Raw genomic sequence first — 13,094 nt, forward strand, 5'->3', positions numbered from 1 at the left:
GCCGGGTTCTAAAAACATAAAACCTGATGCTTTGTCGCGCCTTTTTGACTGCTCCAAACGCCTCAAATAAAGATTCAAACGGTTATGAATCAGCGTATTGATTCATGATTCGGATCGCGTGTCAAACTGCTGAAATCACGTGGCACTGGCGATCCGAATCATTGATGGATTCACTGATTCATAACCGTTTGAATCTTTATTTGAGGATTGAAAACAAACGCGGAAGTGAAGACAATGCTGAATAAAGTTGTAGTTTTTGTTATTTTTGGACCAAAATGTATTTTCGGTGCTTCAAGAGACTCTAATTAACCCACTGATGTCTCATATGGACTACTGTGATGATGTTTTTATTCCCTTTCTGGACATGGACAGTATAGTGTGCATACACTTGCATACGCTCTCGGTCTAAATATAAAATATCTTAAACTGTGTGTGAAGATGAACGGAGGTCTTACGGGTGTGGGACAACATTAGGGTGAGGAGTTAAGGACATACATTTCATTTTTGCGTGAACTAACCCTTTAAGCTTTCAATGTGTCATTTAAGTGTTAAGTAAGTGGTCCCTTAATTTTTTTAAGGTAGGTTCTAAAGCTATTTCATGCATTCTTAGCTTGGATTCCCATGCTACACATGGACAGAGTTTCAAAAATTAAGTTGGACATTTGATGGAGTATTAAAAGGATGCTGAGGTTGGAGATGCCAGGCAGGAGGTCAAGTGGAAGACCAAAGAGGAGGTTTATGGATGTAGTGAAGGAGGACATGTAGTCAGTCTGAGAGAAGAGGATACAGAGGATAGGAATAGATAGAGGCAGATGATTCGGTGTGGCGACCCCTGAAGGGAACAGCCGAAAGAAAAATAAGATTTGATGGAGTATTTCTGTGCCAAAAATACTCATTTCTCATTTGCACATAAAAATAGGTGGATGGAATCATGCTTTAGCTCTTTTTTCCATCCTGTGCATTTTCTTGTGTAAATAAAAGTTATAATTAATAAAGTTTTAAAGTACCTGAGCATACGAGTATAAAGGTTTTTGAAATTGGAAAAAAGTCAGAATCCAGAATAAAAAAAGTCAGAACTTCAAGTTTCTTTTTTTAGCGCTGTGAGATAACGTTACACAGTGAAAAAAAAATCACATTTACATTTTCATGTTGTATAAGCAATACAATTCCAAAAAGTAATCAAATAACGTATTTGTATATTTCTCTTTATTGTGAAATATGAGACAACTGTGAATTGTAATTCACCAATAAATGAATGACACTTTATTCAAAACTCCATAAAACACATCATACGAATGTTAGTTGTATTTTCTTTCATGCTTCCCTTGTTTTTATTTTATTTTAGACCATCATGTGACCACAGAGCGGGCTGCTCATCTTGCCAGATCCAGATCGCTGAAAGCAGAGTCGGCTCTGGTTGGGTTTGGCGGTGTGGACTCTGTGGTGTTTGGAGCAGCAATGCTGTCAATGATGGGCTTGAACTCCTTCCAGGGTTTGCTTGGACAGTTCAGTGGTTTACGTTTGGTCGCACTAATGCTCTCCTTGGACTCTTCTGAGGACTCTCTTTTCTTTGAGATCCTAAGAGGAGACCAGCCTGGAGGCCGCTTAAATCTGGAGTTCGACTGAAGATTTTGGACATAAACCGGTTCATTAAAAATAAATCACAACCCTTTAAGCTGTAAAAATGAGTTATATAATTGAATATAAATAATTAATATGTAAAATATTGATGGGTTGCTCACCTTCCCGATACCTGCCTCACATTCGACATGCACTTCTGGGACCTCATGTCTCCAAGGAGCCACATCCACAGTGGAGTTACAAAACAAAACCTCCTAAACAACAACCTTATCTGTGAGGCTACACGTACACTTTCTTTACATGTCTAACTATGGAAGCTTGTTTTCGCCTCAAAATAAACGGTAATTGCAACTTCACAATTCTGACATATTCTCACAATTCAAAAAAAAACTGAATTGCGAGGCAAAAGCAAAATTGTGAGATAAATTCAAATTTTTCTTAATCATACACAATATATTTGGATTATTCACATTCATTTATTTGGATTATTCACATTCATTTATTTGGATTATTATCAAGTATATTTTCACAAATCTTTCTATAGACCTTGCCTTGAAAGGTTCGTAATAACACATTTATGTATATAAAGATTTTCAACATTCTGTCAGACAAAGAACATCTTTGAGTGCATTGTGCCAAATCACACTAAATTACTATATATGAATGTAAAATTTGGTTTATTTTTATTTTTTATTCACCAAGGATGCATTACTATGGAAGCCCATTTCCGCCACAGTTGAGTAAAAAATATGATTCTTTAAATCAAAATAATGGGAAACTTTCTCGAAATAATTACTTATTTTCTCGTAATTATGACTTAATCCATGCATGAGCAATTTGTGGGCAGCAACTTCAGTAGCCTACACATTAAGCGAGGTGGGCAGCAATCATTACATGTGCTATCTTATTCATTTAGTTTTGTTTTATTACTGTTGGATGTGTGTGTGGGTGTGTGTGTGTGTTATGGGGGGGTTCCAGAGGTTTGAAGCTGTTCAATGAATGTTGCCACCTCATGTAGCCACCTCTGTTCTTTCTGTGCCAAAGCTTGTTCTTGTTTAAAATCTTCTCAAGAGCGCGTTTGCTCAGAGATAGGCTATTCAATGCAACTCATTTAATAAGATAATAAGGCAATAATTTAATCATTATTAGCTAAAACCACAGTTAAAGTACTCCTTAATCTGTTCACAATTCATCCTGTGTCGGGTTACGGCAGATCAATGAGCAGCATAATGTTATAATTTTCGATTTATTAGCCTAAATCATAACTTTGTTTGCATGAATCAGCATATACGTCATATACAGCATATACGAAAATATACGTCATAATAATGTCAGTTTGTCATTATCACGAGATATTAATTCAATATTTCAAGAAAGTTTCTCAATGTTTTGATATGTTAAATCAATATTTCGAGAACGTTTCTCATTATTTCGAGATGTTAAGCAAATATTTCAAGAAATTTTCTCATTATTTCGAGATGTTAACTCAATATTTCGAGAAAGTTTCTCATTATTTTGAGATGTTACGTCAATATTTCGAGAAAGTTTCTCATTATTTAGAGATGTTAAAGGGGGGGTGAAACACTCAGTTTCAGTCAGTGTCATGTCAATCTTGAGTACCTATAGAGTAGCATTGCATCCTGCATATCTCCGAAAAGTCTTTATTTTTTTATAATTATATAAGAAAGATGCGCTGTTCCGAGTCTTTCCGAAAAAAGCCGAGCGGGTGGGGGCGTGTCGTGTGAGCGGAGCTAAATAATGACGTGTGCGCGCTGTGTGTTGAGTCGAGTGCGTCGTAAAGCTGTGTCATCCCTAACAGCGGGAAAAAACTGTATTCAAAATAAAAATATGGCTTTTAATCAGATACAGCCATACATCTATGATCCGGAATCAGACCCAGAGGCTGCAGTTGAACAGGAGCAGCAGCAAAAACGACTAGAGCAGGACGTCTCTATGCGGTACAAGTTATACACTAACTATATAATATGCTTAGCGGCTTGTGTTATTTACAAGTATGTTTATACTTGAATTATATCGTCGTATTTTTGTCTTTGAAGGTGTACATGTGGGAAGTGCAGTTGTGCACGTGTGTGTGTGTGTGTGTTTACGCGTAGTTTGTGTAGACAGTAGGCGGACTGGTTTTGCACGGCAGGTTAAGTTAGTGTTTACATAGAAAGACACGGAATAGTAGCGCATTTGAATGAAGAAGCGTGCTTATTTAGTTCAACATATTTCCCCACTCTTTGTGTATTGTTGTTTGGAGTGCTTTTACAATACACAAACATAAAGTTACACATATAGTGGCCAGCTAAACAAATGTACACGCACTACACATCGCATGCTCCATTGATCAATTAACTATACGTGATCATGTTTGGGCTACTTGATGAGCATAGGCAAAAACACAGACATTTGAAGCAGTCTCACTCACCGCCTGCGGTTCTAACGTTGGGACCTTTATCGTTGGGACTGCTCCATCATTCAGCATTAGGCGATCGGGAAAATCCGGCGTCGAGCTGGGCCTTGTTTATGAAACAGTCGGCACCGAAATGCAGCGAACAGATATAAACATTCGCGCAACTCAGTTGCTGATCCGGAAAAGCAAATTCCATCCACTGTTGCCTTAACGCGGGGTTTTGGGGGAATCTGTGCAGGACTGTCTTGGTCTGGCAACCAAAAACGCACTTTTTTGGTGACATTGTTATGTGCACATCACCTGTCCAGCATCCTACAAGCCAGCGCTTTGATGGGCGTAGGCTGTTGCTTTCGCTCTCTCCCTCTCTCTCTCTCACGCTCTTCCGGTAGAATTGTCCGTAAGGCCCATACAAGGAAATTCCGCCCCCATTAACGTCAAAGGGGACCCATGATCGCAAAAAACTTGCCGAAACTTATGACTAACCGGAAGTAGTATTTTTGACAAAGAAATACTCCCATCAAACGTCCACCTTAACTTTTGAAACTTTGTCTATGTTTAGTATGGGATTCCAAGTCTTTAACAGTGTAAAAAGATCAGTATGCATGAAACAGCATTTCACCCCCCCTTTAAGTCATTATTCAGAGCAAGTTTCTCATTATTTCGAGATGTTAAGTCAATATTTCGAGAAAGTTTCTCATTATTTCGAGATGTTAAGTCACTATTCAGAGAAAGTTTCTCATTATTTCGAGATGTTAAGTCACTATTCAGAGAAAGTTTCTCATTATTTCGAGATGTTAAGTCACTATTCAGAGAAAGTTTCTCATTATTTCGAGATGTTAAGTCACTATTCAGAGAAAGTTTCTCATTATTTCGAGATGTTAAGTCAATATTTTGTGAAAGTTTCTCATTATTTCGAGATGTTAAGTCACTATTCAGAGCAAGTTTCTCATTATTTCGAGATGTTAAGTCAATATTTCGAGAAAGTTTCTCATTATTTCGAGATGTTAAGTCATTATTCAGAGAAAGTTTCTCATTATTTCGAGATGTTAAGTCATTATTCAGAGAAAGTTTCTCATTATTTCGAGATGTTAAGTCAATATTTCGAGAAAGTTTCTCATTATTTCGAGATGTTAAGTCACTATTCAGAGAAAGTTTCTCATTATTTCGAGATGTTAAGTCAACATTTCGAGAAAGTTTCTCATTATTACGAGATGTTAAGTCAACATTTCGAGAAAGTTTCTCATTATTACGAGGTGTTAAGTCATTATTCAGAGAAAGTTTCTCATTATTTCGAGATGTTAAGTCAACATTTCGAGAAAGTTTCTCATTATTTCGAGATGTTAAGTCAACATTTCGAGAAAGTTTCTCATTATTACGAGGTGTTAAGTCAATATTTCGAGAAAGTTTCTCATTATACGAGATGTTAAGTCAATATTTTAAGAAAGTTTCTCAATATTTCGAGAAAGTTTCTCAATATTTCGAGATTTTAAGTCAATATTTCGAGATGTTTAGTCAATATTTCGAGAACGTTTCTCATTATTTTGACTTAAAGAACCTTTTTTTCTTTTTATTCAAATGTGGCGGATATGGGCTTCCATACATTACAGACATTTGTATTGTTATAACATTTCTATTTCAAAGTAAATGAGATTCAAAGAATCTTGAATATAAATATCATGGTTTCCACTAAAATAAGAAAAGTGTTTAGAAACTTACGTTTTTCTGCTGCAGTGGGTGACACTCCTCAGTAACAAATTTAAACTCTGGCCTGGTGCAGTTGCTCTTCTCCATCTCAAACTGCAATTTATACCTGAATCCAGCAACCACCTACACATAGAGAAGAACCACAAAATTAAAACCGCAGCCCAATTTAACAATAAAATAGGTCAATGGAATAAATGAGGTTATTTTATTCTCATGTTTATACATTTGGCATAAAAAGTTATATATAGAACCTTAAAGAGTTCAGTCTAGAACTCCAGGGTTCAGAACCCTGCTGAATCTTTTTTTCTAGTGCCAAGCTCTACCAGCTGAGCCTAAGGATCACAGAAAGAAAAGGTGTACCTGTTTTGTTGCTGATGTCAAGTCCTTAAAGATGTAGAAATGTATGTGATTGACCATCCTGTTGGCTTTGGTCAAAGAATGAATGAGCGGTTCTCTCAGTTCTTCTTGATTTAGGGCAATCTTTTCAGGGCAGCCCAGACAATGGGCGACTTTAGAGGAAATAGATGCCTCAGCTGTCGGAGAAATTTAAAAAAGAGAGCATACAATTTGACATATTTCACCATCCAGAGTAATTTCAACTTCATTTAAAACAATATTGTTTAATTCATGGTGAAAAACTACACTGCTCCAAATCCTGAGTACAGTACTAGCAATCAGAGAAGCTAGTGTAACCATTGAAATAGAAATCGCATTTTTAAACTATATAAGTGTTTTATAAATGTTTAAATGTTTTATGTTAGGACTACACATCAATATTTTTTTTAATCCAATTGCATAATTCGTAGTGCATTGTGGGAAGAGTACACAGTCTTGTAACTTTGTCTTCTGATTTCTACTTTGTTACTTTGAATCAGATGTTATGATGTATGGGATTAAGGATAGTTGAGGAAATTTTGTCTGTCACAGGACATATTAACCCTCTGGGGCTGTTCAGCCATTTTTGAGTACAGTTTTGTTTTCTTTCTTTTTACTTAATCGGAATGGTATGGAACTGGGTAAATGTTATGGCACTTTCTGTCTGAACACAAAAATTAATTAATTAACATGATTTGAAAAGGTGAAATGGTCCTGAAAAAAAATAGTAACACTTCTACTGTACTCGGTCAGAATTGCGAGAAAAAAGGCAGAACTGCGAGATACAAACTCACGATTGCGAGAAAAGCATCAGAATTGCGAGATAAAAACTCACGATTGCGAGAAAAGCATCAGAACTGCGAGATAAAAACTCACGATTGCGAGAAAAGCATCAGAATTGCGAGATAAAAACTCACGATTGCGAGAAAAGCATCAGAACTGCGAGATAAAAACTCACGATTGAGAGAAAAGTAGCAGAATCATTAGATTAAAAACTCAAGATTGCGCGAAAAGTGTCATGATTGCAAGATATAAATGCACAATTGCAAGAGAAGTGTCAGCGTTGGGAGATAAAAACTCACGACTGAGAGAAAAGCATCTGAATCATGAGATAAAAAAACTCATGGTTGCGCAAAAAGCATCAGAATTATGAGATAAAAACTCACAATTGCGTGAAAAAAGGAGAAAATTGCAAGATAACTCACAGTTGCGAGAAAAGATCAGAATCATGAGATAAAAACTCACGATTGCGAGAGGCATTAGAATTGCTAAATAAAAACTCACAAATGTGCAAAAAAAGATGGAATTGCAAGATAAAAACTTACGATTTTGAGAAAAGCATCAGAATCAAGAGATAAAAACTCATGATTAAGTGAAAAAAGGCAGGATTGTGAGATAAAAACTCACGATTGCCTGAAAAGGGCAGATTTGCGAGATAAAAACTCACAATTGTGAGAGAATCGTCAGAATTGCAAGATAAAAACACAAGATTGCACGAAAAGCACCAGAATTGCATGATGAAAATTCATGTTTGCGTGAAAAAGGCAGTATTACGAGGTATAAACTCACAATTGCGAGAAAAGTTTCAGAATTGCAAGATAAAAACCCACAATTGCGAGAAAAACATCAGAATTGCGAGATATAAACTCACAGTTGTGAGGAAAGCATCAGAATTTGCTAGATAAAAACTCACGATTGTGTGAAAAAGGCAGAATTGCAAGATAAACTCACGATTGCGAGAGAAGCATCAGAATTGCAAGATAAAAACTCACCATTGCGATAAAAAGGCTGAACTGCAAAATAAAAACTCACAATTGCGAGAAAAGCATGAGACGTGCAACATACAAACTCACGATTGTGTGAAAAAAGGCAGAATTGCGAGATAAAAACTCAAGATTGTACGAAAAGCATCATAATTGCAAGATGAAAATTAATGTTTGTGTGAACAAAGGCAGAATTGCGAGATATAGTCTCACGATTGCGAGAGAAGTGTCAGAATTGCGCGATATAAACTTCCAATTGTGAGGAAAGCATCAGAATGTGTAAGATAAAAGCTCACGATTGTGTGAAAAAAGCATCCGAATTGTGAAATAGAAACTCACGATTGCGCTAAAAAGGCAGAGTTGCGAGATATAAACTCACAATTGTGAGGAAAGCATCAGAATTTGTGAGATAAAAACTCACGATTGTGTGAAAAAAGGCAGAATTGCGCGATATAAATTCACAATTGTGAGGAAAACATCAGAATTAGTGAGATAAAAACCCACGATTTGTGTGAAAAAAGCATCCGAATTGTGAAATGAAAACTCACAATTGCGCAAAAAAGGCAGAATTGCAAGATATTCACGTTTGCTAAAGAAATGTCAGAATTGCAAGATAAAAACACACGATTGCACGAAAAACCGCCAGAATTGCGAGTGAAAAATTCATGTTTGCGTGAATAAAGGCAGATTTGCGAGATAAAAACTTACGGTTGCAAAAACTCATGGTTGCGTGAAAAAGGCAGATTTGTGAGATAAAAACTCTTGATTGTGAGAAAAGCATGAGACGTGCAACATAAAAATTCATGTTTGCGTGAATAAAGGCAGATTTGCGAGATAAAAACTTACGATTGCAAAAACTCATGGTTGCGTGAAAAAGGCAGATTTGTGAGATAAAAACTCTTGATTGTGAGAAAAGCATGAGACGTGCAACATAAAAATTCATGGTTGCATGAAAAAGGCAGATTTTTTAAACTTACGATTGCAAGAAAAGAGTCAGACTTGCGAGATAAAAACTTGCGATTGCGATAAAAAGGCAGAATTGCAATATAAAAACTCACAATTGCGTAAAAAAAGGCAACATTACGAGATAAAAAGCGGCAGAATTGCGACATAAAAACTCAATTGTGGGAAAAAGGGCAGAATTGCATAATATAAAGTTGCAATCACAAAAAAAAAAAGAATTTACCATAAAATCCCCTAAAAATAAATATTAAATAAAACATTATTGAACTAAAATATAGTACAATAATTTAATTGACAAGAACAGCACCAGAGTTACTGAGTTTAGCTTTTTTTATGGCAGAAAAAGTTCTATTCCTTTTAATATAGAAAATTGTATATGTGACATAAAAGGTAAAGTAAAAAAGGGATTAGACATGAGGAATTATTCTTATAACTTTCAGCTGGCAACCATAATACAACATACCTGAACAGTCATGAAACTGCAACTCTTGACCTGCTTCTGTAAACAGGACTTTTGCATGACAAAGTCTGAGTGCCTGGGGAGCCACAAAATGTATGTTACCCCAAGACAATAATTTCAAAATTGAAAAGCCACACTAGTATAATATATTCGGCCCGAACCATCACAGTGTAGTCCATACAGACAGACGATGATATTCAAATATGCACAGTACAAAAATATGGGCTTTCGCACCGGGTATTTCTAGGAAACTTAGCTTTTGCCATGTGGCTGATGTCCAGTATCGCTAGCTGAGCAGAAATACATAATCATGTTTCGCTTTGGATTTGTTCTTTAGTGGAAAGGTTGAGAGGTCCATATATCTCTGTTTCCATAGTTAGTTTTTGCAGTAAATATATAGGCTCTATATATGTAGATGGCTTTTTAAAAATGGCCTACTTTGTGCATCCGTCATTGTTCCTGCAATTAACTCTGACACGCAAAGAAAATGACAGCGTATAGGCTACGCAAAACATGTTCATCAACCAATAAGTCAATCTATAATCTACAAAATCAATTTATCAATTAAAGCAGGGTTTCCCAAACGGGGGTTTCGCGAACCCCTGAGGTTTCGCGAGGGAATTGCAGGGGGTTCGTAAGTTGATGACAAGCAATGAATTTATTGTAATTAAATAATTACAATTTAAAACAAATAGGCTAAATAATATTAACATAAAAGAACTACAAATGTTATTGAAGTAAGCATGCAAATGTGCCATTCAATTATTGAAATATATTCTTCAGATCTCAGGGGATACACTACTTCAAGTAAATTATTTTGGTCAAAGCAGTTCGGCAGACAAAAAAAGTTTGAAAACTCCTGAATTAGAGTACCAAATCAACTATTCGTTTTTATTTTTATTTTTAGTGCTTCAAACACTAAAAGAGGCGACCACAGGGGGGACTAAATGTCACTAGGTGGAACAAGATTTGATTTGTAATCTATCTTTTCAAAATAAATGAAAAGAAACCTAGCGTTGGGGATTTATTGCTTTTTTCCTGTTGTAGTGATTCATGACCAGGCCTGGTTCTACAAACGCGAGCAAAAGCACCCTCAGCTGATACTGTAATAATATACTGGCGAAACAGATTAGGCAGATTTGTGTTCAAATGCATCTATTTACAGCGTGTGTTTGCAGCGGTGAGTGATGTATCCAATCACAATCACGTTGATCTCTTGAATGCAATTAGAAACTTAAACGCTCAAAACTGCAGTTTTTATTCAGTGCTGAGTTAATACAGGCTCGTGAAACTTGAGGCCATAAAGTCTATTAAATCCACTGAATAAAACTATTGACCTTAATGCTGCTATGAGAACCGACGGCCAACTGCCTGCTGCAAAGTTTCAAAAAATATATTATAAAATAAATATATAAAATATAAATATAAATATCCTCCTACACAGAAATATCCACCTGAGACCCAGAATAGAGGTTTAGCTTCTGTAGAGGACATTATATTTGAGTAAATCTCTCTGACAACATACAGTCTGGATATTCGTATGAAAATATTCCTTTTTATTACTCCCATTATTACACGTCTTTTAATGTTAAATATTGTCCCAAAAACACATTACTATGCACAAAAGTTATAGTGTATAGATGCATTGCGTTGAATTGGAATGGAATTTATGGCCATATTTATCATTAATTATTCTGTTAGGCGTATATCTTCCGTAATATAGTTGAGAATCGTGTTTATACAATGTTTGGATAAAAAAAATTTAAGTTTAAAAATTGATTGGAGAATGAAAAGAAATCACATTGTTTTTGCTTATCCATGCGTTTTGGCGTCCTTCTACAGAGCAGAGGATATAGCATATAACGTAGATTTTTTTATTTTTTTTTACCTAAAATATCAATTAGGTTTTTTATGTAATGATGTGAAAAATTTGAGTTTTTTGATGAACATTTTTGAGAATCGACAACCTTTATTCAAATATTTTTAAAAGGTTTTGTAAGCATATTGGGTAATTGTGTGTGTTTTATATCCGATGACGCAGTAAAACATGCCAAACAGTGCTATTTTCATGATTTAACACATTTTTTATGTGCTTCAGATACAATAACATTTTGGGTTTCTATTTATTAAACCAATTTCCTTCATTGTTTCAACAACAAAAAAAAATTATTTCAGTAAACTTAAAATTTTAAGGCAACCAGTTTACTTACTTTTTTAAGTTAAACCAACAATATTTTTTACAATGTAAATAGTTTTTTTGTTTGTTGAAATTCACAAAACCTTTTTTTCTAGTTCTCAGAAAGATGACGTTAAAATACCAGTAACGCATTCAAGAAATGTAAAGGCAGACTAATGGATTAATGGACAAACATTTGTAGCAAAATATTTTAGAAATTTCAATTATTGCACTGTAAAAAAATATTTAGAAAACAAGTTACCTGGTTGCCATAACATTTTGAGTTCATTGAAATAAAATGTTTGAGTTAATACAATGAACATTTTTTGAGATTCGACAACCTTTATTAAAATATTATTAAATGATTTTGTAAGCATATTTGGGTAATTGTGTGTTTTATTTCTGATGACGCAATGAAACATACCAAATAGTGCTATTTTCATGATTTCTAAACTTTTTATGTGGTTCAGATACAATCATATTTTGAGTTTCTATTTATTAAACAAATTTCCTTCATTGTATCAACTCAAATTTTTTATTTCAATAAACTCTAAGGCAACCAGGTTACTTACTTTTTTAAGTTAAACCAACAAAAAGCAACACATTTTTTTTACAGTGTGGTATAACTGGAACTTGTAAATTTCTCACTGTATGGCGAAGCCGTTGCTTAGCCTACATCTACACTTTACTAGAGCACCCTCAGTAATTCAGAAGCACCCGCAGTGATTTGACTCTGTAACCGGGTCTGTCCGTGACCCCAAAACCGAGGTACGTGCCGAACCGTGACTTCTGTGTACCGCTACAGCCCTAATATAATGTGATTAGAGTCACGGATAGAGGCTGTTGTCAGACAAGATTATTGATCGTGATTGGCCAACAGGGGCATTGTGCAATCCAAATGTTGTACGCTCTAAACTGGAGATTTCCCAAATAGCTGTTTCTAAATGTGATGGTTTATTTTGCGATAATGAATGTATGACAAATCTTACATTATCCACTTGCTGCAGGTAGTCGCACTGATGCCAAAGCTTGTCTCCTCCTGCGGGACAGTCGCTCTCTCTGCTTGTGAAGCGCACGGACAGAACGTCCCCCGATTCGTTCTGAGCCTGTGAAAATGACAACGTTGCACTTAAGGAAGCTGCAAAATATTGTTGAAATCAAAGAGCTAAACCACATCCTACCTTGGTAGCCTCCAGGATTTCGTAGAGAGCCAGTTGACCGCCTTGGGTTATTATCTCGTTATGTTTGGAAAGAGTTAAATTTACAACATCTTCCACGCGTTTATCATCACATGGAATGATAGTGTCGGTTTGTCCGTGTCCCACTGAACAGTGGAGCCAAGCCAAAGCAAAAACCACCAAGATCTTGTCCCGCATCATTGTGTCGTGAACGTCTCAGCTCTTCTGGAAGCCCAGCAGTGTTGGACTGAAAGTTCCCACTGGACTCTATCCGCCCCGCTAATGATTTACTCACTGCTATAGCACTCAATTCTGTCTCTATCTCCACCCATCCAAATATGGTGTGATGGTATTCGGCAGCTGTAATGCAAATGTTTACTCACCTGAGGCGCAGGATTCTCTGAATCACTACACTGCAAAAAATGCTCTTCTTACTCAGTAATTTTGTCTTCTGTCTAGTCTAAATACATAACAATTC

General features: G+C 35.8%; 1 protein-coding gene across 1 annotated transcript; it reads right to left on the reverse strand.

The window, feature by feature from the left end:
- Positions 1-1,189: 1,189 nt before the first annotated feature.
- Positions 1,190-12,893, reverse strand: kng1 (kininogen 1). Its single transcript, XM_067416362.1, has 7 exons — positions 12,620-12,893; positions 12,428-12,544; positions 9,266-9,338; positions 6,062-6,234; positions 5,714-5,824; positions 1,743-1,835; positions 1,190-1,622 (listed from the first exon to the last, which is right to left on the reverse strand). Exons 1-7 carry the CDS (start codon positions 12,815-12,817, stop codon positions 1,374-1,376), a joined length of 1,014 nt encoding a protein of 337 aa, XP_067272463.1. The 5' UTR covers positions 12,818-12,893; the 3' UTR covers positions 1,190-1,373.
- Positions 12,894-13,094: the final 201 nt, after the last annotated feature.

The sequence above is a fragment of the Pseudorasbora parva genome, chromosome 14, assembly GCF_024679245.1.
Source record: "Pseudorasbora parva isolate DD20220531a chromosome 14, ASM2467924v1, whole genome shotgun sequence".
In the NCBI taxonomy this organism is placed as follows: Eukaryota; Metazoa; Chordata; class Actinopteri; order Cypriniformes; family Gobionidae; genus Pseudorasbora; species Pseudorasbora parva.